This window comes from Canis lupus, chromosome 25 (assembly GCF_003254725.2).
Source record: "Canis lupus dingo isolate Sandy chromosome 25, ASM325472v2, whole genome shotgun sequence".
Classification (NCBI taxonomy): Eukaryota; Metazoa; Chordata; class Mammalia; order Carnivora; family Canidae; genus Canis; species Canis lupus.
The window spans coordinates 35102082-35129027 of record NC_064267.1 but is presented as its reverse complement, the minus strand read 5'-3'; the positions used below and the strand labels follow the sequence as shown (position 1 = coordinate 35129027).

The 26946-nt window shown below is 52.1% G+C and overlaps 1 protein-coding gene across 5 annotated transcripts in view; it reads left to right on the top strand.

Annotated features, from left to right (window-relative positions):
* BMP1 (bone morphogenetic protein 1) overlaps positions 1 to 26080 on the top strand; it is a 43720-nt gene extending 17640 nt beyond the window's left edge. For 3 of the 5 annotated variants that reach the window (XM_025463149.3, XM_025463150.3, XM_025463153.3), the window contains 12 exons: positions 4908 to 5010; positions 7584 to 7700; positions 7954 to 8099; positions 8199 to 8394; positions 11977 to 12102; positions 12825 to 12985; positions 13355 to 13535; positions 17612 to 17737; positions 20716 to 20843; positions 21240 to 21453; positions 23008 to 23258; positions 25344 to 26080. In XM_025463149.3, coding sequence (XP_025318934.1) covers positions 4908 to 5010; positions 7584 to 7700; positions 7954 to 8099; positions 8199 to 8394; positions 11977 to 12102; positions 12825 to 12985; positions 13355 to 13535; positions 17612 to 17737; positions 20716 to 20843; positions 21240 to 21453; positions 23008 to 23258; positions 25344 to 25478 — 1884 coding nt within the window. In that variant the 3' untranslated portion in view covers positions 25479 to 26080. The other 2 variants (XM_025463152.3, XM_049100947.1) reach the window with 2 other exon arrangements.
* Positions 26081 to 26946: the final 866 nt, after the last annotated feature.

Sequence of the window (26946 nt, the reverse complement as noted above, 5' to 3'; positions counted from 1 at the left end):
TCTCCCTCTACTTCCAGATTCTTTTGTTGTTGTTGTTGTTGTTGTTAAAGATTTTATTTATTTTTATTAACGAAAGATACAGAGAGGCAGAGACACAGGCAGAGACAGAGAAGCAGGCTGCATGCAGGGAGCCTGACGTGGGACTCGATCTCAGGTCTCCAGGGTCACGCCCTGGGCCAAAGGCAGGCGCCAAACCGCTGAGCCACCCAGGCATCCCTACTTCCAGATTCTGGCGTGAACTATTTAAAATTTCAAAATCTTAAGCAAACTCAACTCTGGAAGTGAAATTAACTTTTTCTGAGTGGCATACCCTTTAGTATATATACATGGCTTGTATGTATGTTGTATGTGTGACACATACGTGTGTCAGCGTTCCAAACTTTACGTATATTAACTTAATTCCCTAAGTCCTATGAGGTAGGCACTATTACCATTACCATCTTACGAATAAGGAAATGGAGGCACAGAGGTGTTAAATGATGAGCCTCAGGTGGTCTGGCAAAGGCAGACTGAAACCAGGTTCTGGGTCCCCAGGAGTTGACGTATTGTCCCAATGGCTCCTTGATAGCATCCAGCAATTGTGAGGAGTACTTCCTATATGAAGAGTGCACTTGGAGCTTCTGCACGCTGTATCTTCTAATCCCCCAGCTCCTTAGGATCACCTCCATGTCTTAGACAAAGATGCCAAGGCACAAAGAAGGCAAGCCACAGGCCCAGAGTCACCAGCCAGGAAGTGGTGGAGCCGACCAGGTTTTCTTTGGCAAAGGGCAGTGCCTCTGCCACCAGAGCACAGCTGTCTCCACATGACAGGAGCTGTTACAACTCTTAATTAGACATCTCTGGTCTCAATATAGCCACGGCTGTGCCTCCCTGGAGGATGCCCCTAACCGCCAGCACAGGTCTCTTCCTCCTGAGTAAGATGGCCCCTGGCTCCTTCTGCCATGGAGGAAGTCTCTGGTGGGCCCTGTGGGGTCGCGCTGGCTGGGTGTGGTTTCTGCAGAGGGTGTGAGTTCATCCGCCCTGGACAGAGCCAGTTGTTTCCAAGGATGAAGGGAAAGTTGCTGCTGTTCTGAGCACAGCTGCTGAGCACATCGATTGGCAGACTCGGTGGGCCACATGGAATAGTGGTAAGGGAATAAATTGAGGAACCAGAGGGCTCTCACTGGGCCCTCTGCATTCCTTCTTCCATCCGGCAACTCCTTAAAAGATATTTTTGTTGTTTGCCAGATATAAAGATGACATATCCATGTTGTAAGGATTTTGAAAAATAGAGGAATTCATAAGGTAAAAAGGTGAATATTCTCCCCCTGGATCCTCCAAATCCCACTCTTCAGAGACAACTAGGCATTGGTAAACCTGCTACCTCCTTCTAGATCCTTCCAAGCATGTGTGTACTGGGTGTATGGATATGTATGATCTTATGTAACTTGCCTTTCATTCAGCAGTGAATTGGTGGTTTTCTTTTGTTTGTTTGTTTTTTAAGATTTTATTTATTTATTTGTTCAATTTTATTTATTTGTCCATGAGAGAGAGAGGCAGAGACACAGGCAGAGGGAGAAGCAGGCTCCATGCAGGGAGCCCAATGCGGGACTCGAACCCGGGACTTCAAGATCATGCCCTAGGAGCTAAACCACTGAGCCACCCAGGGATACACCTCCCCCCCAGCAGTGAATTGTGGTCATGATTCCTTGTCCACACGTCGTTTGACCTCAGACATTTTCATGGCTGCTTAGCTGTCATCCCCGTTTCTCTTCACTGCTTAGCCATCACCTGAAGGTCTCTATTGATGGATGTTTCACTTAAGTGTTTTATAAGTTTTTAGTATTACTGAAAATGCTGCAATAAACATCTCAAAACTTAGAGCTTTACGCACTTGGGCGAGTATATCTGTAAAAAAGATTCCAAAAAGCAAAATTCTATTCAAGAAATTTTTATGAAGCAACTACTACGTGCCATGCACCGAAGATTCCATAATGAATTAAACAAAATTCCTGTCCTCACAGGGTTTACATTTTCGCAGGGCTAGGGGACAGACAAGCAAACAAAAAGTACATTCAGCAGGTCAGGTGGTAATAAGTGTCATGAAGGAATCAGCAGTTGGAGATAAAGGAGGGAGGTGGAGGTTCCATGTGGGATAGTCCGGGAAGGCCTCATTCATGTCAAGTGAGCTGGAGTAGAAATGGGCAGGAAGAGAGGGAGCACATGGGGCAGATATCTGGGAAGAACTTCTAGGCAGCAAGTGCAAAGATCCTGAGGCGGGAGCTGGAGTGGTCCATTTGAGGACTAGCAAGGCCCATGTGGCCAGAGCCAAGTAAGCAAGGAGGAAATTGAGGGGAGATGGAGTCAGAGAGATAGCAGGGAGTTAGACCACAGATGGCCTTAGAAGACACGGTGAAGACTTTGGATGTTACTCTGAATAACATGCATTAAAGGATATGATCCGATTACATCATGAAAGGTCTGCTGTGGTGGGAAGCAAGATCAAGAGTGGAAACTACTGAACTAATCTTGAAAAAAGATGATGGCAGGGCCAGGACTGAGAATCAAGAAGAGGAACAGGTTAAAAAAAAAAAAAAAAAGAGGAACAGGTGGTTTAAGGAGAGACGGGGAAGGTGTAAAAGGAGTATCTTGGCATCGCAAAGGTCCCAGTGGAGGTCACCAGTCTTACATTTCAAATGTATTTTCTCTACCATGACCTTTGACCATCTGGGAAGAGGCATAGAATAGGTAGAAAGTTGGATTTAACCAGGGATGCAGTTTTCAGATGAAGAAGAGGAACAAGAGAGTTGAGGTCCTATGCTAGGAGGTGATGAAAAAGGTAGACCATGGATTTGCTTTGAAGTGGGGTGACTGCCCCCAGCCTTTACGACTTCTTCTGTGTCCTACTTTGGTCATTTTCTAGAAAGATGAAATGTTGGACACACTGTCTGTCTCCAGAGCAAGAGCCAGAACAAATTTTCAACTTCAGTTTTCCAAAAAATGTCAGGACTTTTATCTTCATAATAACAACTCTCAATGATGACTAATAATTAGCATCAAGAGTAGTATAGTGCACTTTTCTTTTTTTTTAATTTTTTATTTTATTTTATTTATTTATGATAGGCACACAGTGAGAGAGAGAGAGAGAGGCAGAGACATAGGCAGAGGGAGAAGCAGGCTCCATGCACTGGGAGCCCGACGTGGGATTCGATCCCGGGTCTTCAGGACCGCACCCTGGGCCAAAGGCACACGCTAAACCACTGCGCCACCCAGGGATCCCGTATAGTGCACTTTTCTAACTAAACATGATCTTCCTCAGTACGTCTCAGAGTGCCACAATTCATAAACACATCCCCAAACACATTTCAGCTCATGTACGAGTCATAAGAAAAGAAGCAGGATGGGCTGTGAGTTCCAAGCTAGCCAAGGAGAGATGTGAGTACGTGGAGGTAAAAGGCAGGAAAACCTTGTTGGCTCAGGTTGATGGTCATGGTGAATTGGAAGAGTTGTTGGACTCAGTGTATAGAGTGGGTGATCAAGGAGAGGTTGGGGCAAGTGGTTGGAGAGTAGGGTCCTTTAACCTGAGATTATGTGTTGGAGGATGCACAGTTATTGATCATAACAAAGTGTAGGGCATGATGTGCCATGTGTGGCCGAGAAGAAGTGGAGAGAGGAAGTCATGGTGGAGAGGCCAGGAAACCAGAATAGTCGTCTAGGTGGATGTTGAAATCACCAAGAATTCTGAAGGAGAGTCAGTGTCAGGGAGTGACCTCCAGCCAGAGCTCTTCCCTGAACATTGACCATTGCAATATTGACACAGGCCATAGACTGTTCTTGCCTCTGCTCTGACAGCCTCCAACTCTGCAGCGTGCCGGAGGGACGACATCTCCTTGTCCCCCTTTTCTCCAATGGGGAAGCCAGCTAGATCTAACAACAGGTGGGCCCTCTGGGCCATCGTTTGTCCTCTGTACATACTTCTCAGGTCACCACGAACCATTCCCTGGAGTCCCCGCTTGTTGGACTCTAAATAAACAAAAGGCTTTGGGATGCATTCTGGAAACTACCAAAGCAATTTCCCGCCTGGAAAGTGTGCTCCTCTACCTGTTAATATGCCCACCTGCTGGGGAGAGTATTTATCAAAGTGTCAAACGTTCCTCCAGTATTACTTGACCATTTGTTTGCTCAGAAGGCACTTAAGGCAGTTCCTGTAGCTGTGAGGTGCTACGTCAGGGCGAGATGCCCTTTCCTCATTTTATGCTCGAGGTCGCTGAGGACAGAGAGGTCGGGTGATGGAGCCAAGGACTCACAGCAGGAAATGCAGAGGTGACATTCTAACCCAGGCCTGTGTGTGTGGATCTGAGTTTTTTCACTTAAGTGAGCTTTTCATGTGTATACATCCTTCTGAATCCTAAGCCCCTTGGCAGGGACAGACCTTAAGCCCATTCACAGGAAAGATTCAGATCTGGAATTCTCCTCAGCAGCCAGCATGACTCCCTGCCTGCAACCAGCATTCATTAAATGTGTGACTTGGTCCTTCTCTGCCTCTCCTCTCTGGACCCTCCATTCCCATTTCAGAGCCCCTGGTACCCACAGGCCTCCCCGGGCCCTTCCTGTCACTGAGACCTCATCCCTCTAAAGGAGCTGGGATTTGAGTTACTTCAGTTGACTGCCAGGAGTAACTGGAAGCAATGGCTTCACTAAGGGGATCGGTAAAATGAGAACTGGGATGTCCAAGAAGAACACTGGCTGTCATTGACAGACAGCTGGCAGACAGCTGGGGAGAGGGGTGATGTTTCTGTGCTGGGAACACATCCTCTGGACCCCTTCGCTATTCATGTAGGGGCAGGGAGGCCGCCACATGGGCTGGCAGGCGAGGCTGGTAAGGTGTGGGGGCTGCGTGACCCTCCTACTCTTCCCATTTCCTCTAGATCATTCTGAACTTCACGTCCATGGATCTGTATCGCAGCCGCCTGTGCTGGTATGACTACGTGGAGGTCCGAGACGGCTTCTGGAGGAAGGCACCCCTCCGAGGTAACTGGCACCAACCTACCTCCTGCCTCTCTGCGGCTGAGCCCTACGGGTTTTTTAAATTGAAATCTGATCGACATACATTATCCTCTTAGTTTTAGGTGGACTTCATAGTAATTGGATATTTTTATACTTTACTAAATGATCCCCAGGATAGGGCTAGTTACCATCTGTCACCATACAGTGTTATGATGATATTATTGATTATATATCCCATGCCCTATTTACATCCCCATGCCTTATTTATTTTATACTCGAAAGCTCATATGGCTTCTCGGCCTTCTGCCTAAGACCAAGTGGAAACTTGAATCTCTTAATCCCTTTACAGCTAGTCTGTCTGCCCCCACCCCCTCCCCTCTGGCACCCTTCAGTTTGTTCTCTGTATCTGAGTCTTTTTTGTTTGTTCATTTGTTTTGCTATTAGATTCCACACATAAGTGAAATCATACGGTATTTCATTTAGCATAATGACCTCTAGGTCTATCCGTGTTGTCACAAACGGCAAGATTTTATCCTTTTCTGTGGCTGAGTAATATTCCACCGTAAGGCTATCCCACATCTTCTTTATCTGTTCATCTACAGCGGGACACTTCAGTTGCTTCCATCTCTTGGCTGTTGTAAATAATGTTGCAATGAACGTGAAGGTGCACATACCTCTTTGAATTGGTGTTTTCATTTTCTTCAGATAAATACCCCAAAGTGGAATTGCTGGGTCATATGGTAGTTCTAGTTTTAATTTTTGAGGAACCTCCATGCTATTTTCATTCCCCCAAATAGTGCATAAGGGCTCCCCTATCACTGCTTCTTCAAACCTGTTATCATTTTCTTCTTGATCCTAGCTAATCTGACGATGTGAGGTGACATCTTGTTGTGGTTTTGATTTGCATTTCCCTGATAATTAGTGATGTTGAGCATCTTTTCATGTGCCCATTAGCCATTTGTATGTCTTCTTTGGAGAAATGTCTGTTCAAGTCCTCTGTTCATTTTTTATTGGATTGCTTATTTTTTTGATATTAAGTTGTATAAATTCTTTATGTATTTTGGTTATTAATCCCTTATCCAATGTATGATTCGCAAATATCTTCTTCCACTAAGTAAATTGCTTTTTTGTTTTGTTGACAATTTCCCTCACTATGCAAGGCTTTTCAATGCGGCTAATTCCTTCTTAGAACTACTTATTTCACACTCTCTTCATCCTCCTGTGGAACCCAAAGCTTGGCCAAGGGTGATCTGGCCACTCTGGTGTGGAAGCCAAGAGTCTTGATGGAGTTAGTGCCTTCTAGTTTAGTGATACATCATTAAGTGTATCACTAAGTGCACTTTGGGCAAGTACCTTCCCTGATCTGGACCTCAGGGTCCTTGGTACGGGATTCTGGGCCTCCCTCAGAGGTGACTCTCAATGTGTGGGTCTTGGGAGTCGTACAGGTTGACAGAGGGAGACAGACAGGTGCAACTCCACAATTCCAGGCTCTCTTCCTCATCTGGGCAATTTCAGAGGCTCCGTTTTCTCTCTCTACAAGGTCTGGCCCATAATATAGCCTGGCACACTACAGAGGGCTACCTACCTGGCCCAGTGGCCCCAACCTGTTTGCACAGGCTACTTTGTCGCTTGGTGGAGAGGGGACTGGTAAGCAGGGGGTGAGTTGTCAGAACCATAAGACAAAAGGTGCTTTAATGCCATAGAATTAGGGTCAAGAGAGGTTTCTGCTTCAAGCCTGTGGAGCTGCATGAATTCTCCTCTTCCAATCTGGACAAATTCCTAAGTAGCCCAGGACTGCTCATTAGCATTAGAACCTTTGTTCCACAGCCTGGGCCTGATGCAAGCTGATGAATCATTGCTAACCATCTCTTTTCCCCCCAGTTTCTGATATTTGAATATTTATTAGTCACCCAAAGCAGCCATCATTTCAATGCTTCCTCCTGCAGACATGCTAGTGTTTCCAAGATTCCACTTTCTTTTTCATAACTTACATTCCTAGGTCAGCACCCTCTGTCCGTTGCTGAAGGTTGGGAAACACCCAATCTTATTTGGAACACACAAGTCATCCCCAGTTGACCCTTGACTACAAAGAATTCCACAAAAGGCCAACTGCATCTGCTTACGTGGATTCTCGTCGGTTTTATTTCAAAGGGTATATTTTCTGACCCAGTCACTAGATAGTAGGATTTACTTGGGGTCCTCTGACATCTTGTGCGTGTGGTCAAATGAAAACATTTGTAATGTACAAAGAAAACTGTGTTCATTCTTGGTGATGACTTGTTTGTGTGGAGATCAAATAAGAAAAGTAATGATGGTAAGATGCTCTTTAAAAAAAGTAAATAAAACACAGATACAGCTGGTTATTCCTCCCTGAACTCATATTCCATCCCTCAAGTGGACAGAACCCTCTAGAAGTCTAGTACTCTCTTGCTCTTCAAGGCCACACTGGATCTTGGACCAGATTCAGGCCAGCTGCGGGGTTTTGGGATCATGTGCCAACTGCAGAGCAGGGCCAGAGACCCTGAGACCCCTGGAGCAGGGAGGGGAGAGCACCCCGCTTCAGGCCTCACTGCCCTCTGTCCACACTGTCTGCACAGGCCGCTTCTGTGGGGGCAAACTACCCGAGCCTATTGTCTCCACCGACAGCCGCCTCTGGGTGGAGTTCCGAAGCAGCAGCAACTGGGTTGGGAAGGGCTTCTTCGCTGTCTACGAAGGTAGGAGACAGAGTGACGAGGGAAGAGTCAGATATCGGGTCCCTGGGCATCCTGGCGCCCCAGGGGCAAGGTTGAGGGCCCTTGAGGGAGGAAGCAGAGATCCCGGTGGGATTGGCCAGGCCTGGGTGGCGGAGGGGTGGTGGTGGGGGAACACTGAGAAGCTGGGGGGATGTGGGAAGGTCTGGAGGAGGGGAGAGAGGGGCCCTTGATCTGGGCACAGCACCCCAACTGACCTCACTCTGTGTCCCCAAAGCCATCTGTGGGGGAGATGTGAAGAAGGACAATGGCCACATCCAGTCGCCCAATTACCCCGACGATTACCGACCCAGCAAAGTCTGTATCTGGCGGATCCAGGTGTCTGAAGGCTTCCACGTGGGCCTCACCTTCCAGTCCTTTGAGGTAGGTCAGGGACCCCTCAGTCCCATCTCTCCGGGGCCTTCCTGGTGTTGGGCCCTGGCGGCCGGAGCTCCTCCAACTGATTGAGCCCCCGACCCTCAGATCGAGCGCCACGACAGCTGTGCCTATGACTACCTGGAGGTGCGCGACGGGCACAGTGAGACCAGCACCCTCATCGGGCGCTACTGTGGCTATGAGAAGCCAGATGACATCAAGAGCACGTCCAGCCGCCTCTGGCTCAAATTCGTCTCCGATGGATCCATTAACAAAGCTGGCTTTGCTGTCAACTTCTTCAAAGGTGCTCCTTCCCTGTTCCCCACTGTCCAGCCCCCCAGGGCCAATCCATCTCCTTCATTCCTTCTTTTACTTCTAAAAACTGTATTGTATTATGGTAAGAACACTTAGCGTGACACCCGTCCTCTGAACACATTTGTGAGTGTTCTGTGCGGTATTGCTGACCGTGGGCTTGTACAGCAGATCTCTAGGGCTGGTTCATCTTGCTTGACTGAAACTTTATTATGCCTGTTGGTTAGCAACTTCCCATTCCACTCTACCTCTTTGACCCTAAATAGCTCATGTTCGCGGAATCCTGCAGTAGTTGTCTTTCTGTAACTGACTTCTTTTACTTAACGTAATGTCCTTAAGGGGCGTCTGGTGGTTGAGTTGGATGAATGTCTGTCTCTTGATTTCGGCTCAGGTCATGATCTCAGGGTCTTGGGATGGAGCCCTGTGTCTCGGGCTTCGTGCACAGCAGGGAGTCTGCTTGAGACTCTCTCTCTGCCTCTCCCCTTCCCTGCTATTCATGCGTGCTCTCTCTTTCTCAAATAAAAAATCTTAAAAAAAAATAATGCCCTTAAGATTTATCTGCCATACTACATATGACAGAATTTCCTTCTTTTCTAAGGCTGAATAATATTCCCCTGTGTAACACATTTTTTTAATTGAAGGACAATTGACATACAATATCCTCTTAGTTTCAAGAGTACGGCATGGTGATTCAACATTTATGTACATTACAAAATGGGCACCACAGTGAGTCTAGTTACCATCTGTCACCTTACAATGTTGTTACCATCTTGTTGACTACGTTCCCTATGCTGTACACTACATCCCTGTGTCTTACTTATTTCATGACCAGAAAAGCATATGTCTTAATCCCCTTCACCTATTTCATTCATCTATCCAGCCCCTCCTCTCTGGCACCCATCAGTTTGTTCTCTGTATCTGTGAGTCTCTTTCTGTTTTTTTTTTTTTTTAAGATGTTCATTTTTGTTTCTTCATGGGAGACACAGAGAGAGAGGCAGAGACATAGGCAGAGGGAGAAGCAGGCTCTCTGCAAACAGCCTGCAAGGAGCCTGATGTGGGACTCGATCCCAGAACCCCAGGATCATGACCTGAGCTGAAGGCAGACACTCAACCATTGAGCCACCCAGGCACTCAAGCCTGTTTCTGTTTTTCTTGTTTACTCATTTGTTTTGTTTTTATTTTTATTTTTTTAAAGATTTTATTTATTTATGAGAGACACAGAGAGAGAGAGAAAGAGAGAGAGAGAGAGAGGCAGAGACACAGGCAGAGGGAGAAGCAGGCCCTATGCAGGGAGCCCGATGTGGGACTTGATCCGGGGTCTCCAGGATCAGGCCCTGGACCGAAGGCAGCGCTAAACCGCTGAGCCACCGGGCTGCCCTTGTTTTGGTTTTTAGATTCCACATGTAAGTGAAATCATACAGTATTTTTCTTTTTCTGTCTGGCTTATTTCACTTAGCATAATACCCTCTAGGTCCATCATGGTGTCACAAATGGCAAGATTTCATTCCTTTCAATGGCTAAGTAATATTCCACCGTGTGGCTATCCCATATCTTCTTTATCCATTTATCTATCGATGGACACTTCAGTTGCTTCCATATCTTGGCTGTTGTGAGTAATACCACAGTGAACGTTGGGGGTGCCTATATCTCTTCAAATTGGTGTTTCATTTTCTTTGGATAAACACCCAAAAGTGGAATTGCTGGATCATATGGTAATTCTATTTTTAATTTTTTGAGGAATCTCCATGCTGTTTTCCACAGTGGCTGTACCAATTTGCATTCCCACCAACAGTGCAGAAGGGTTCCCATTTTTCCACATCCTCCACCAACACTTGTTATTCTTGTCTTCTTGATACTATCTATTCTGACAGGGGTGAGGTGATACAGCCTAACATGCATTTGATTTGCATTTCCCTGATGATGAGTGATGTGGAGCATCTTTTCATGTATTTGTTGGCCGTCTGGAAGCCTTCTTTGGAGAAATGTCTGTTCAGATCTTCTGACCATTTTTAAATCAATAGGTTTTTTTTATATTGAGTTTTATGAATTCTTTATATATTTTGGATGTTAACTGCTTATTGCATATAATGTTTGGGAATATCCTTTTCCATTAAGTTACCTTTTCATTTTATGGATGGTTTCTTTCATTGTGTGAAAGCTTTTTAGTTTGACATCATCCCATTTGTTTATTTTGCTTTTGTTGTCCTTGCCTAAAGAGACAGAGAGCAAAAATACACGTATAACACTATAACTAATGTCAAAGAGCTTACTGCCTATGTTTTCTTCTAAGAGTTTTATGGTTTTAGGTTTTATAGCTTATATCTTTAGCCCATTTTGAGGTTCTTTTTGTATATAGTGTAAGTGGTCCAGTTGCATTCTTTGGCACGTAACTGTCCGATCTGTCCATTTATTAAAGAGACTGTCTTTCCCCCATTTTACATTCTCCCCTTCTTTGTCATAGAGTAACTGACCATATATTTTTTTTCTGGACTCTCTATTCTCTTCCATTGATCTATTTGTCTATTTTTATGCCAGTACCACCTGTTTTGATTTATTTATTTTTGATTATAGCTTTGTAGTACACTTTGGAATATGGGAGGGTGCTACCTCTAGCTTTGTTCTTTCTCAAGATTGCTTTGGCTGTTCGGAATCTTTTGTGGTTCTGTACAGATTTCGGGATCACATGTTATAGCTCTGTGAAAAATGATATTATGATCGGGATTGTATTGGATCTGTAGATTGCTTTGGGTGGTATGGACTTTTTAACAGTATTAATTCTTCCCATCTGACACCACATTTTCTTTATCCTCCTCTTGATGGACATTTAGGCTGTTTCTACTCCTTGACTGTTGTGATATTGCTGCAGTGAGTTCATGCCTTCTTTATTTACGCATTCAACATAGAGTCTGTATGAGGGATGCATAGACCCTGGTGCCCTGCCCTTGAATTTATGGCCTAACTGGGGAAAAAAGGTCCACCCCACTGAAACACTGCATATCTCATTGAGTAAATGACACACTTATATAAAAGTAGCTAACACATGATAAGTGCTTAACTATGAATTGAAATAATAATTCGGGAGTTGCCTTAAAGTCCAAAAGTTTGTGTAAAAGAAATACCAATGAGCCATAGAGGCAGAAAGTGCTGTGAAAGTTTAGAGAGGAAGAAGACAGTGTGGATTTTTTTTAACTGGTGTCATAGTGGGGAGATAATCTGTCTGAACCTCATTTCCTCATCTGTAAAATGGAGATAGCAACAGTAGCTTCATCACAGGTCTTGTCAGGATTAATGGAAAAATGAAGAAATAGCACTTAGCCAGAGAATGGCATATAAGAGGCATCACTGTCGTCAGAGGAAGGCTCTGTGGGGTCTACCACCACCTGTCCCTTTGGGGCTCTCATTAGCAGGATCCCCTGGGGACTGAGTGGTCCACAGCTGACCTCTGGCCCCTGCAATGGAGCTGGACGGGAAGGAAGCCTGAGGGACCCTGGACTTGACTTGCAAGCAGAGGGCATGAGGAGGGACCCAGGCTCTGGCCTGGAAGTCATTGACCCCCTCTCCTTCCAACCGGCAGAGGTGGACGAGTGCTCGCGGCCCAACCGCGGGGGTTGTGAGCAGCGGTGTCTCAACACGTTGGGCAGCTATAAGTGTAGCTGTGACCCCGGGTACGAGCTAGCTCCGGACAAGCGCCGCTGTGAGGGTAAGTGTCCCCCCACACTGCCCCACGACCCAAGCCTTCCAGCCAAGATCTCTCATGTTTTGGTCACACCCTCCCTGCAAAAGCTAAGATTCCCTAGCACTTTCTTCACTACTGGCAGACAAGGAAGACACACTTACCAGAAGTGGGATGCACTCTGGGTTGTTTTCGTCTTTTTTTTTTTTTCATTTTTATTCACTTAAAATGCTGACCTTGACCCACTGGCAAATCTCGTCACCATCCACAAGGTCATGATCCCCAATTTGGAAACCACTGTTCTCAGGCACTGATTTTTCGGCCTCTCCCAATACTCAGCCGAGGGAACAAGCTGGTGAAGGGACTCCCTGCCCAGTGCCTCCAGTTCAGCCCGATCTTGCTGGGCAGCTTCTCTCTACCCGCCTCTCCATGCTTCCAGGCCTCGCTGTCCATGGACCCAGCCGTGCCTGAGCCCCTCACTCACCCTCTTCCCCCTCAGCAGATGTCCTGGCTGTTCTGTGGCAGAGAAAGTAGAAGTGTTCACACATATGTGTCCTCAATTCCTCATACTCTGAAGATGCCCTTGTCACCTTGCCTGCTTCCCTCTCATTCCTGAGAGACTACACACAAGCCCCAGGGCTGAGGGAATCCAAGATCCACATCTCCTTAATGCACCCAGCGCATGTCTCTGGCCCTTCCCCAGAGTGGGGACTCCTGGTGGGTGATGTCTCCTCTCTTGTTCCCCCCAGCTGCCTGTGGTGGATTCCTCACCAAGCTGAATGGCTCTATCACCAGCCCAGGCTGGCCCAAGGAGTACCCCCCTAACAAAAACTGCATCTGGCAATTGGTGGCCCCCACCCAGTACCGTATCTCCCTGCAATTCGACTTCTTTGAGACCGAGGGCAATGACGTAAGTGCCACTGGGCTGAGGAGACGCAGGAAGGTCTGAAGGCGTGGGAGCCAGCTTCCTTTCCTATAAAGAAATACCCAAAGAATGTAGAGGAGGAGAGACTTCTCCCAATTCCAGGAAGCAGGGGAGGGTCAGGGAGGAGGACTTCAAGGCCAGGGAGCATACATGTGGCAATGAGGAGTGAGACAAGACCTTGGGCTCATGTGGAGAGCACAAGAGGATCGAATGGGGGTGACATGGAACCTTTTTGAGTTGTTAGATTTTGTAACTAAAGACAAAAGGACCCACAGAACAGGAAGCCTTCCCAGGTAGGGGTGGTCAGGAGAAACTACCTAGAGGAGGCAGGCCTGGAGCTGCACTGCCCTGCAGGTGTGCAAGTATGACTTCGTGGAAGTCCGCAGTGGGCTTACAGCCGACTCCAAGCTACACGGCAAGTTCTGTGGCTCTGAGAAGCCCGAGGTCATCACCTCCCAGTACAACAACATGCGTGTGGAGTTCAAGTCTGACAACACAGTCTCCAAAAAAGGCTTCAAGGCTCACTTCTTCTCAGGTAACCCAGACTCCCCAGCTCTGAGCCCGCCTCCCCTCCTCCCTGCCACTTGTATGCCTTCTAGCCCTCCCTGTTGCCAGGCCCACAGGGTCTGTCCTCTGCTCCCCCCATGAACCCTCCACCACCAGGCCAGCCCCTCCATTCCTGAACCCCATTACTCCTGAATCCTCTGGGCTCTATGGGAGGCAGCCTGAGGACGGGCAGGACATAGGCATACCCATGAAAGGAAAGAGCTTTCCAGGTATCAGGAGCCATGATGACAAGGCCCCAGAGAGGGCAGGCCTGGGGACCAGGGAGTTCATTGTGGACAGAGAATTCAGGGTACACACAAAGAAGGAGAGTGTTTGCCTTGGACTGTGTGGAGCAGATTATCTGGCAGTGGCCACATCTCTAATCAGACCCTCCACGTGCCAAATGGGTTCATGCTGGGGCCTTCAGAAAAGATGAGGAGCCTCCCTCTCTTCAACACCCAAGCCTTCCCACCCGTCAGGGACTCAGATCCAGCCAGCATGTGTTTATTGCAAGCCGCCCTATGGAAGGCTTGAGGTCAAGTCCCTTTGATGGCCTCATCTTTGGGTGGCCTAGAAGGTAGTCAGCCTCTCTGAGCTGGGCCTCCAGGGATCCCAAGAGACCTTTCCCCTGCTTTAGTCATCCCTCTGTCCTCATCCTGGGGTGAGGCTGGTGGTCTTTCAGAGGCAGTTGGACCTGGGACATAGATAGGGTGGGGTGGGAACTCCATGAAATTGAAGAAGAGTTGGGGGGAGTGGGAGGCAGAGGGAGTGGCTGGAGTAATGGGTTTTATGGGAGAGTGGCCCAGGGATCCTGATCCCCAGCAGGCCTGGTGGGCCGGGCATGGGATGGCAGGAAGGCAGGAAGCCCATGGCCGAGTCCACGCTGCCTTCCTTCTCCCCTCCTTTGCCCAGGGTCCTGCATCCTCGAGCCCCCTATGTCATGGCCCTGCACCCCTGCCTGCCCCACCTGGATGCCATGTACTGCCCCTGTGCACTGGTCCCTGCTTGGCACTACCAGCCAACCTGCTCTGCTTAAAGTCCCCCCACCCCGCGCCCCACTGCTTGCTGAGACCCCTCCCCTTGCAACACGAATCCTTTTCTTCCCTGTGCCCACCTGGAAATCCTACAGGTGCTCACCCGAGGGCTGAGGGGTTGTATCACCTACTCAGGGGTGGGCTCAGTCCTGGGGAAACCATTACCTGCTTACTCTCGTCTCTTCCTGCCCTTCTGTTGCTCCAGTCTTGGAGGGGGGAAGGGGGCCAACACCACACCTGTCAGGCCTAGAGCCCAGGGCTCTCCACCCCCGGGTACTGCCCTGCCCTGGCACGACACTGGGCCAGCCGCCCCTCAGCCCTGCATAGACACATGCACACACATGCACACGCACACACGTGCACACACAGGCATTGCCCTGCAGCACAAGAAACCTGCAGAGGACCCTCACCGGTGGGCATCAAGGTTGAGCCCTCAGGGCAGGGGGCATCTGACTCTGGCCCCCCAGGAGGGGGGCTCTTTGGACTTTTGGGACACCCAGCGAGGAGACCCTAAGACAAGAAGGAGAAGAAAGAGCCTGAAGACCTTCAGTCTGACCCCAGCCACCTTCCGGGGCATTTGGCACTGGAGGGTGAGTGCCATCTCCTTGTCCGGGCCCGTGTCCACTCTCCCCGCTCCTGTCCCCCCCCCGCAACCTGCTCCCCTGGCTCCGAGGTGAGGCTGCCACTCCCACCCCCACCCATGCCCAAGCCCTGCCCCGGGACGCTAAAGCAGGCCTTCCGCAGGGCTCACTTTTCTGTCACTCATCCATTCAGCCACCCACTTACCCACGCAATCATTCACGGGCAAGTATTTCTTCTACCCCTCCTATGTGCCAGGCACTGTACTAGGTATTTAGAGTCCAAGTATGAGAAGGCATGGAGAGCCAAACGCTTCTGGGAAATGTTGGCTCAGTTCATGAGCTGGGGCCTCTGAAGCTCCCAGCATAGTCACAGGCGAGTTCCTGGGTAAACCTCCAAGGGAAGTCATAGCATGCCCCTCACCCCCACCTTCCTGCAGGGGCCGGCACTAAGGCAGCTTCCACAAGGTCCTCAGCCAGGGTCCCCTGTGGGGCTCTAATTGAGAAAGAGTCCTGGGGAAAGACTTGGGGACTCCACCTCTTAGCCCTGAGTTCCTGCCGGCCCCAAGGTGTCTGGCCACCTGAGAATGGAGCCAAGAAGTAGGTCCTCAGGTCCCTCTACTGATAGAGACCAGGAACAAGGCTCCCTCTGTCAGGGACCCCTTCCCCACCATTTCAATGCCAGAGGGCATCCTTCTACCTTGTGGTTCCCCTCTGGAATTCTGGGTGTCCATTCAATCTACACACCTACCCTGAATGCCTGCCTCTGTGCCAGGTGACCACAGACAGCCCGGAGAATACGTGGGTGTGACATACGCATGCCTGGGACTGTGTGTTTCTCCGTGTGTCAGTGCACACATGTGTGTTCTCACGGGGGAGTACGTGTGTGGGTTGACCCACACTTGAGCAGCCGCATGTGTGAGCACACTCGAGTCCACCGATCTGCTGATGAGCTCGTGGTCTCTGCATTTGCGTGTGCCTTTGTGCCCATGTATTGGCCTCTGAAGGTGCCTATGTTTCTGTACCTGTGCGTGCTTCCTCACACAGATGGGGGAGTGAGGAGTGTGGATCTCTTGTGCGCTCATGTACACAGATGGGTGGATGGCTAGTGTAGTGTCCGTGTCTGCCTGTGTATCCTGTGCATGTGTGTGTGTGTACCTGTGGGTCCATGTCCATGCTGCCACGTGGGGACAACCATGCATCCCTAAGGGGATCCTGTGTCCACAGGCTTGTTGGTGTGAGTGTGAGTGTGTGTCTAAGCACACTTTAAGTGGCAGCAGCCAGAATGAGAGAGCGGAGCTCTCAGCCAGGCCCACCCTTTCCCTGGGATGCCCCCCTCTTCTGGAGATCTGTCTCTCTCCTTCCCTGGGGTGGGGGCCCCATGCCCATCTGTGGCCCCAACTGTTGGGGACCCAAAACCTTCAATGCTCTTAGATCTGTCCTTCCCAGCGCCACCTCTCACCTCCTGGACAGCGGCTCCAAACCCCTCCAGGCCCTCTTCCTGCCACAGGCTATCTCCCTGTGTGTCCCCTGTCGCTGTGCCTCTTCCCACCTGCTATTCCTTTTTGACCTGGCTGCGCCGGACATGGCCGTCCTGCATGTATGTCCCACTGCCTTCCTGCACTGCCCCATGAATCTGTCTCCAAGGCCCGGGCTGGTTTTCACTGCTCTCCCTCCCTGGCCCCTGCCCTCCACCCCCACCCCTTGGTCCCTTTTCTCCTTCTCTCTCTCGTTTCAGAAAAGAGGCCGGCTCTGCAGCCCCCTCGGGGACGCCCCCACCAGCTCAAATTCCGAGTGCAGAAAAGAAACCGGACCCCCCAGTGAGGCCTGCCAGGCCTCCCGGACCCTTTGTTACTCAGGAACCTCACCTTGGACGGAATGGGATGGGGGCTTCAGTGCCCGCCCACCCCCCACCTCCGCTCTGCCATTCCGGCCTGCCTCCTTCTGGCCGGACAGAACTGGTGCTCTCCTCTCCCCTGTCCCCACTCCCGTGGACAGGGGACCTTCCCCACCCCACCCCCTCCCATTTTGATGGTGTCTGTGACATTTCCTGTTGTGAAGTAAAAGAGGGACCCTCGCGTCCTGCCCCTTTCTCTTGCAGTCTGCTTGTCCGTGTGTCTGTTTTTCCACTTGTCCGTCTGTCCAGTAAGCAGGTAATGGTAGAGGGTGCCCACATGGGTCAGCTGCAGCCCCCGGCCCTCCGTCCACCCCACTTCTACTTTCTCTCCCCACAGCTGGGCCGCTTGGCTGGCTCCGCTGGAGGCACCACCCCGGACCCTACCACCACCACCACCACCACCACCACCACCACCACCACCACCACCTGGGCCGGGGCCACCCCTCCCTGCGCCCCCGGGGGGAGGAAGCCTAGCCAGCCTCCCGCTTCCCCTGGGGCGACCACCTGGCCCCCAGCCCTGCACAGACCCGGGCCTGCCTTGTGTGCTCCCCTACAGACAAGGACGAGTGCTCCAAGGACAACGGAGGCTGCCAGCAAGACTGCGTCAACACGTTCGGCAGCTATGAGTGCCAGTGTCGCAGCGGCTTCGTCCTGCACGACAACAAGCACGACTGCAAGGAAGGTGAGCACTGCCCACGCGGCCCCCAGAGCCCCAGGGAGGGGGCGCCCCAAGGACCAGAGACCGGGGCACGGGAGGCAGAGTTGCCATCACCATCGCCATCAGGCTCCATGTAGGCTCAAGGACATGAGTGGCCTCTGAGGTCACCGTGTTTGACCTCCCACCTGGTCCACAGACTCCCACACGCACACTTACATCTGCTTGTGCCCATCAGGAGGGGAGGGGCTCACACCTGTCCTCAGCCTCTATTTGAGACTGATTTGGCAGGTTAGTTCTCAAAATCAATGTCCAAGTCCCTCTCTTCCTAACAGCCTTCCTGTGGCAGAGGCAAGATGGCATAGCGGTTAAGAGCACAGGCTCCCTGGCCCAGCCCTGCCGCTTAGCCAGCTGCCCACCCTCCAGTGCCTCTGTGTGCTCTGTGTGACCCCTAGGTGGTAACAGACCCACCTCATCAGGGCATGGGGCTCTCCGCAGTGCTCTGAGTAGTGACTGGCTCACAGCAAGCACAGTCACGTGTGTCACCCGTACTGGTCACACTTCTGACCCCTGGAGGACACTCAGAACAGTCACTGCCTCCCAGACACTAAAACCTTGCAGATATTTGGAAACAGCCCTCTTATCATCACCAATATCATCTGATACCTCTTTGGACATGATACAACGCTGGCCTGTTCCAAGTCATTAATTCTATTGTGTTCCCTGCCTGCTGGGAACATACTATCCCAGTAGCACAACGTAGACTTGGCTCTGCCACTGAATGTCTGTGTGACTTTGGGTGAGTCCCTTCACCTCTCTGAGCTTTAGGTTCCCCACCCATGAGGTGATAAACAACGGGACCTACTTTGCAGCATGCGAAGTCTTATAGGTCTCACGTGAGCATTTAGCACAAGGCCTGGCAAATGCCTCTTCTCAGTGTTATCAGGTGGATGACCAAGGTATAAACATACAAACTCCTGGCTAAAGTATACAGAATTGAAGCACTCAGCAGCGCTCAAGAGCTTCCAAGTCCATCCGTTCAGGATCCCTGAATATGGACTTCCTGACTCACAAGGACTTCACGTCTTTTAGCTGGAGGGGACCTTATTCTGAGGTTGTCCAAAGTGCACTTTCTCTCTCTGTACTGTGAGAAAAAGAGCACATTAGCACTGACTGGGTAGCCGGGAAGCCGGGAGAGGGCTCACACTTCTGGACAGACAGCCTGTACGCGGCGCTGAGTCACTTGAGAAGCATTCACCGTGCCTCACTCAAAAGCTAGGAGAATGACAAGGCACTATTTCCTGAATCCCTGCAAGGGTGCAGTGCTGTGCAGAGTTCGGCAGGGGGCTCAGGGCAGGAATCCCTCTGCCCCCAAGGAGGCTGCCGTCTAGCTGCGGGAGAAGCGGGCATGCATCCAGAAGCTAGAGGGAAGAGAGGTGTAGAAATGAGGGCAGGCAGTAAGCGTGGCCATGGGGGACCACAGAAGGATGATGGACACAGCCCACAGGTCCAATGTAGAGAGCCAGGAGCTCCACCTGCCTCCACCGGGGCCTCTGCGCAGCCCACACACTGCTCTCAGGGCCTCGAAGCTGTGTGTTCGTTCCTCCTGTGAGCTACTGACCATATTTGCCCACCCATCCCTTTCTCCTCCCTGGCCCGCAGGGCAGAGGCTGCCCATTTTTCCCTGAGGGACCTGTCAGACTGGACGATAATAAATAATGGGCATCAGCTTTTAAATGTGTTTGGGAGGCCACGCTTTCAGAGGTGGAAGGCAGATTGTAATGGATCAAGGAGCCTTCAGTCGTGAGAATGTGGTGACATCAAGTTTTCTTGAAGGTCAACTGAGAAGAAAAGGAGAGAGGATGGGCAGCAGCTGAAGGGAATGTAGGGCCATGGGAGAGCTATTTCAGGATGGGGCAAACCTTAGGAAGGTCCGTGGGCTGGCAGAGCTGGAACAGAGACTCAGAGTGGATAATTTGTGGTTCAAGGGTATCCAGGAGGTGGGTGCCAATGAGCTCCAGGTCACAGAAGGAGGGACGCCTTCTTAGAAACAAGGAAAGGGGAAAGTGAGTTTGCAGGTAGGGGCCAGGAAGGGAAAGTTGTTCATATTTGAGGCCCTGATTTTCTCAGGGAAGCAGGAGGAGAGCTGGTCTTCTGGGAGGGAGAAGGGCTGAGGGTTTGGAGCCAACTGTTGAAGAGGTGAGAGGTGGAGCTGGTGAAGGACAGATCCAAGAGTATCTAGTGGTTTGGGTCCCCAGTGGTTGGGGTCACAGATGGGGCTTTCCAAGATGGTATAGTAGAGAACAGCATGTTGATGAGTAGTTGGGTGATCGGCCACGTGGTCAGTCAGATAGGGAAGTAAGTTAAGTCAACCAAGGAGGAAGTATTGGGAGAAGCGGGAAGGATCAAGGCCACGGAGGACTCTCTAAAGCTGAAGAAGCAGTGAAGGGACAGCACCGTGAAAGAACAGGAGGTGGTCATAGAGACGTGATACTGGAAGCACAAGGAAATGGTGGGGGATGGAAAGCCCACCTCGAGAGGAAGAAGATAAGCACCAGGAGAGCTGAGAAGATCAAAGACAGAGAGGCCAGTGTGTTTGCTGACATCACCTAGGATGGCCGCAGGAGTGACCAGAGAACTGAGTCAGGTGTCAAAGTCTTCTGTGATTGTGGAGATGTGGCAGGAGACCAGAGGATGACAGCATCGTGGAGGGCAGACAGGGTGTGACCAGATGGCCTCAAAGATCCAAAGATCTGCACAGGGGCACCTGTGAGGGTAGCTTCTGTGGAAGCTGCCAGGGCAGGGCCTTGCTTGGAAGCAAGCAGCTAGATTTCCCTGGGCATAGGTAACTGAGCAGAAAAGAAGTCATGTAAGCCTTCCATCAGTTTGTAGGTAAGGAGAAAGAGAAGCAAGGAGGACAGGAGAGAAGGGCTTTGTTCCTTTCTTCACAGGGGGCATTGGAGCACTGGGGTCCTTCTGATCCCCTTCCCCTCACTTCCCCACAGCCGGCTGTGACCACAAGGTGACATCCACCAGTGGCACCATCACCAGCCCCAACTGGCCCGATAAATATCCCAGCAAGAAGGAGTGCACCTGGGCTATCTCTAGCACCCCCGGCCACCGTGTCAAACTGGTAAGGTGCCCACACCCCAGCCTGCATGGGTGCTCCTGCTCCTCTCTGCCATCTGGCCACCACCTATTTCCTATCAGCTCTAAAGCCCTAGGAAACTCAGAGTGATGCAGACTGCAGGCTGTGGCCTGGCTGAGCCCACAGGGCTGTCATCCCTGTGAGGATCCTAGTAAGACCCCCGTCTCATCTGGATGGCGGCCCTTCCCCAGTGCACATAGGGGTGTGCCTCCCATGGCCCATTCCCAGGTCTTCCCTCATTGCTACCTGTAGTACTACCAGCAGGGACAGCTTCCCTGGGTCTCTAGGAGCTGGGGTCCAGAGGCCTAGATGTGGGACCACCTGCTACCCCCCACCCCACAGCCACATTCTGAATTTGCCATCCTCCCTCATGCCCTCCAGACCTTCATGGAGATGGACATTGAGTCCCAGCCTGAGTGTGCCTATGACCACCTGGAGGTGTATGACGGACGTGACGCAAAGGCCCCTGTCCTGGGCCGCTTCTGTGGGAGCAAGAAGCCTGAGCCTGTCCTGGCTACGGGCAGCCGCATGTTCCTGCGCTTCTACTCTGACAACTCTGTCCAGAGGAAGGGCTTCCAGGCATCCCACTCCACAGGTGAGGCCACCTTGGGCCAGGGCATGGGGCAGCCTGCAAGCATCTGCTGATTCTGGTCTCAGAGGCAGGCCCAGGCTCAGGAGGTTTACAGGGGGATTATGAAGAGTGTGTGACGGGGCAGCTGGACTGAACCTGTGGCCTGGGTGGAGAGAGACTGCGTTCTGAGCACCGGGCAGGGGAGCGGAGAGCGACCACTAAAGGGAGAGTAGGGGAGGGAGGCTTGGAAAACAGAGGGCAGTGACGACAGTGGGTGGGGAACCCAGGGATGGGGAGGGAAGGCCCAGAGTCCCCAGCTGTAGGACACTTGACCATGCAGCAGCCCACCCACATTCCAACCCCCAAAAGTCACCCGTTCATTCATTCTGCAGATATTTATTAACCCATAACATGTTTGAGGCAGTGTTGTAAGTGCTGCTCACAAAAACAAAGCAAACATCTCAGCCCTGGAGGGGCTTACTTAGAGATCCCTTGTCCATTGATTCAACAACTGTTTCCTGAGCTGTGGTCCCATGCAAGACTTGGGAGGGACACGTGGTGATGAATGAGGCATGAGCCCCTCACCCACCCTAGGAACTCACAGTCCAGAGGTGAGATGGGACGTGCACAGATGACTCCAGCATAAGACAGAACATGATAAGCTCTAGCTCTGAAGGTGGTTGGTAGGGTCATTCCAGCAGGGGGAGGAGCCCCAGGCATAGCCACAACCCCAGTAGAACTCTGGGTGTATACAGGTGACCACAGGTCATTTCCTTTGGCTTGAGCAACGGGTGTGTGAGGACAGCCGTGACGTCGAAACAAAGCAGCAGCAGAGAGCGGCTGGAGCCCAGGTTCAGGAGGCCTGGCACATCAGACCAGGGGTGTCAGATGAGGGCTTCAAAAGCACCTTGTGGGACTCGAGCCCCTGTTTGGGAGTCCCCAGGATTGATGGGCACACAGCCTCCCTTCCTCCCTTGCAACTCAGGCCCTGACTCAGGCCCAGTCCCGCCCCCCACCCCCACCCCCACCCCCAAGCCTCCAGGGAAACATGAGCACCAAGCCCCTGGCCTGTCCCAGAGGCCAGAGGGCTTCCCGAGGAGGGTAGACACCCAGGGCCCTGCCCTGTGCACTCTCCTCCACCCCTCAGTAGAGGATCACAGACTGGAGGCCCGGAATTCTATCTGGCCCTCAGACCTGTTCTGTTTGGCCCACACTGTGTTTTTTACACATTTGAGCCAACATTTAAAAATCAGAAGTGTTCGCAGAAAATCCAGATGTAGTTCTTCTCTCTTAAGAATGGAAGCTCTGGCAACAGAGGACCCACATTCTTCCATGGAGGCCATCAGCTGGAGCAAATTAGCAATGTCCTCTTTTGACAAGCATGCCCTTCCCTGTGTCCCCGGGCATCCATCTGGAGGTGGAGCAGGAGAGCACTTGCTGTGGGCCCTGTCCTGGGCCGGGTCCACAGCCACCCACCACCAGCCGTGTGGCTCTCCCCCAGAGCTTCCATCTAGCCACGGGGGTTCAGCTCCTGGAGGTGCCCGGGGAGCCGCAGCTGACCTCGTCGTCCTCCCGCAGAGTGTGGAGGCCAGGTGCGGGCAGAGGTGAAGACCAAGGATCTTTACTCCCATGCCCAGTTTGGCGACAACAACTACCCAGGGGGGGTGGACTGCGAGTGGGTCATTGTGGCAGAAGAAGGCTACGGCGTGGAGCTGGTGTTCCAGACCTTCGAGGTGGAGGAGGAGACAGACTGTGGCTACGACTACATGGAGCTCTTCGATGGCTATGACAGCACAGCGCCCAGACTGGGACGCTACTGCGGCTCAGGGGTGAGACCCCCCCACCCCCAGCCCAGCACCCAGGCGGCCCTGCCTCTGCAGCTCGGGGGTGCCAGTACGGGTGGGAGCACACGCCTGGCCTTTTGCAGGAGCTGGGACACCCGGCCTGGTGGGTGGCAGCTCACAGAGGCCTGCTCTGGCCTGGGCCATCCCCACCCAGGAAATCTGGTCCTTCTTTGGCCAACGCTGTGGTTACGGTGGCCTCTGGGACAGGCCCTGCTCTGACCAAAGCTGTCTCAGCACTGGTTTTGTGGACCTACAGGGTAGCTGGCATCTGGGGAGAAGGATGGAGTTCCCTCTGCCCCCCTCATCCCTTGTTCCAGTCCCAAGGCAGCTAGCTTACCAGGGCTGAGGGGCAGGGGCAGAGGTTGGGGCAAGAGCCAGGATTCTGGGGCCTGAGCCGAACTGTGCTAACCAGTCGTTCTGGCCGAGCCATAAAAACACCCTCATCTCTTCCACTGCCAAGTTTCTCTTCTTGGTGGGAGGCCAGCTGGTCCCAAAGCCTTTGGAGCTACTGTCCAAGCAGATGCTGAGCATTGCTTCGTGGTCCATAAAAATGGCACTTTTAGAGGCCGTGGGCAAAAGTTTGCTCAATGGGATTTTACCCAAGGCCACGGGAAAACCACAAAGGTGGATTTATTTTCCTCTCAGTCAGAGGTTGTGGCTTCTTTTTTTTTTTTTTTTTCTTTTGTTTTTGTGAATCCTTTTCCCCTTCAGATAATAGCATCTTTCCCTCTCCATTACACACAGGCGCATGAGTGCCCTCCCTCCATCACCTCCCTGGTCCCTCAGCTCTCTCATGGCCATGCTTCAGGGCAGCCTGGGCACCCTAAGAAGGGTTAAGCTTCTGCTGGACCCAGCATCAGCCAACTGAATGTGCCCTTAGAACAGAGCTTCAGCCATTCTAGGACTCTGACCGGGTCGGGAGGTGGAGAGGTAGAGCAGGAGCAGAGCACACAGGCCTCTCAGCCTGCCTGGCTCACCATTCTGGAATCCCCTGGCTGTCAAGCCAGCACCCCCTCCCCATTTTGCCCTTGATCTGGCACATTCCACTGAGCCGCACATCAAATCCGGTGTCCCCAGGTGGCTTCTTCCAGAGACTTCCACCAGGCTGGAGCCAGCGGGAGGGGACCTGGGGAAGGAACCCAATCTCGTCAGGTCTTCCTGGCAAGGTTGTTGGAAATGTCCCCAAGGTTCTCGGAAATAATGCTTTCTATGCTCTGAGAGCCAGGGCATCTGTGGGCCGATGCTCTGGTAACTCTCCCTCTGAGGGCCTGTGCGCAGAGGTGAGGAGGGGCTTGCAGGGGCCTAGGAAGAGGCATTGTCTGAAGCTGATCATGGCCAGAACTGGAGGGGGACAGGCAAGGAATGGCCACATCTCCAGCCAGGGGCCCCAGCTATCCCACCTTCTCCAGGAAACAGCTGGGACAGTGAAAAGGCAGCATCTAGGAGAACTCAGTCCCTTTGTAAAAGCCTTTCACAGCTGCCCTCTCCTTTGCTCTCTCCTCAAGCCCCCACCAGCCCTTCTAGGCTTAGAGAGCAGGGAGCGTTTCCCCCCTTTTGCCCTTGGAGTAAGTGAGGCCCAGAGAGGGGCAGAGCCTGGCCTAAGACCTCACAACTAACTAGTTAATAGCAGCACTGGTTTTTTTTTTTTTTTTTTTTTTTTTTAAGATTTTATTTATTTATTCATGAGAGACACAGAGAAAGAGGGACAGAGACACAGGCAGAGGGAGAAGCAGGCTCCCCCCGGGGAGCCCAATGTGGGACTCGATCCCAGGACCCCGGGATCACAACCTGAGCCAAAGGCAGATGCTCAACTATTGAGCCACCCGGGCGCCCAGCACTGGATTTAGAATGAAGTGTGACTCTGAACCTAAGACAAGCTCCTCTGTGCCCCACTTCCTGCCCTCCTCCAGGCACCCCCTTAAACTCCCACTGGCAATAGTCTTTCTCCTGCTTCAAGGGGCTGAGGGAGTCTGGTGAATCTCTGGGAGCCGCCCGCCTTCCTTAGAGCGGGGGATCCTGGGGAGGAAAAACAACAGCCTCAGCCTCATGCCCATCTCTTTCCTCTGTCAGCCTCCTGAGGAGGTGTACTCGGCGGGAGACTCTGTCCTGGTGAAATTCCACTCAGATGACACCATCACCAAAAAAGGCTTCCACCTGCGGTACACCAGCACCAAGTTCCAGGACACACTGCACAGCAGGAAATGACCACTGCCCTCCCACGGGGGCCAGGACGGGAGGCCTGCTGCCCTCAGTCACCTGGACTGGACAGTGGGAGGTGGGCGGGAGGTGGGCACCCCGTCCCCTTCCCCCAGGCGCCAGGACCTGCAGGCCGATGGTCCAGGTGAGGCTGTCCTCAGGAGGCAGGAGAATTGGACTCCTTCATGAGCCCCTTCCCCGTGATCCCTTCCTCCTTGCCCCCAGCAGAGCAAGGGGACCAGGGCCAGGGAGCCAGAGTTTTCACTGAGACACTTGAAGTGGCCAGTCCTCTCTGGGGGCCTGGCCTGGTGGGGAGGGTGTCAGCAGACCTGCCCATCTCCTCTGCTCGCTCTACGCGCGCTGTATTGTGTATAGCCGGTGGCATATCTTCATTGTAACGTACATTTCCCACCCCTTCTCCAACCTCGGTTTGGTTTGTTTAAGCCTCCACCTCCCCGCTTCCTGGGGCGTGAGTTTCCATCTGAGTCCCACAGGAGCCACGGTGGGGAGATGCCGGGGAGGGGGTGGGGAAACAAGACGGGGCTTCTCTCAGGCCCAGCGGCTGGTCAGCCACACCAGGGCACCCCAGCCAATAAACTGAAAGTGTTACAGCCAGTGTCTTGTGCCAGATGCTGTCTGGGATGGGGGGGGGGGTGCATCTCATTCCAGATGTGCCAGCTTGCCATGTCTGGGACCGGCCCACAGCCAGGACACCTGGCCTCACTGGCTGCCCTTCCATCCCTCGATTCCAGGACCCCTGAGGGTGTGATTTCACACTCGGGCACACACAAACACAGCCGCCTCGCACACTTCAGCCTGTAGGCGTACAGCATACACGCAGTGCTCAGAGCCCTCCCACACAACTTGAGGAGTGGAACATTCTGTAAAGAGGCTGTTTGGGGGCGGGGAGGGGGAGGTATGTAAAAGGGGACAAGCATGTGTCTGCCCAGCTGGTGTCCATCCGGGTTTTCTGTCTCTGTCTGGGGAAGGGGTGGGTGGGCTGGAGGGTGTCCTAGGGGAGCCCACCAGAAGCCAGACTGGCATCAGCCTGAACAGATCCATAACTGGCCCCGAAACTCTGCCTTCCTGAAGGTCAAACACCAAGTGCTGGCCCCCTGCAGGTCCTTCTCTTCTCATGGAGACAAGAGCCAGACACTCAGCAGCCACTGAGCAAACATTCCAGCTCTGGCCCCCTCTCCCAAGGCTGTGTCTTGTCTGGCCTCCTCCTTCCTGCCATTGCCTCCTCCCCCTCCAGCCGGCAGTGAGGCCCAGACCTGTTTCCCAGAGGCCAGGAGGACAGAAGCCACATCTCTGCTCCCTCCTTTCAGAGGAACCTCTCCCCTTTCTCAAAGGGCAAGAAAGCAGAGAGGGGACCCAGGTTCTTATGCCTGAGCTGGCCATTCTATTTCAGAGAGAGCCAGGCATCCTGCTCCAAGCCCTGGGGCTCTCTGAGATCCTTCAGTAGCTCTATAGGTCT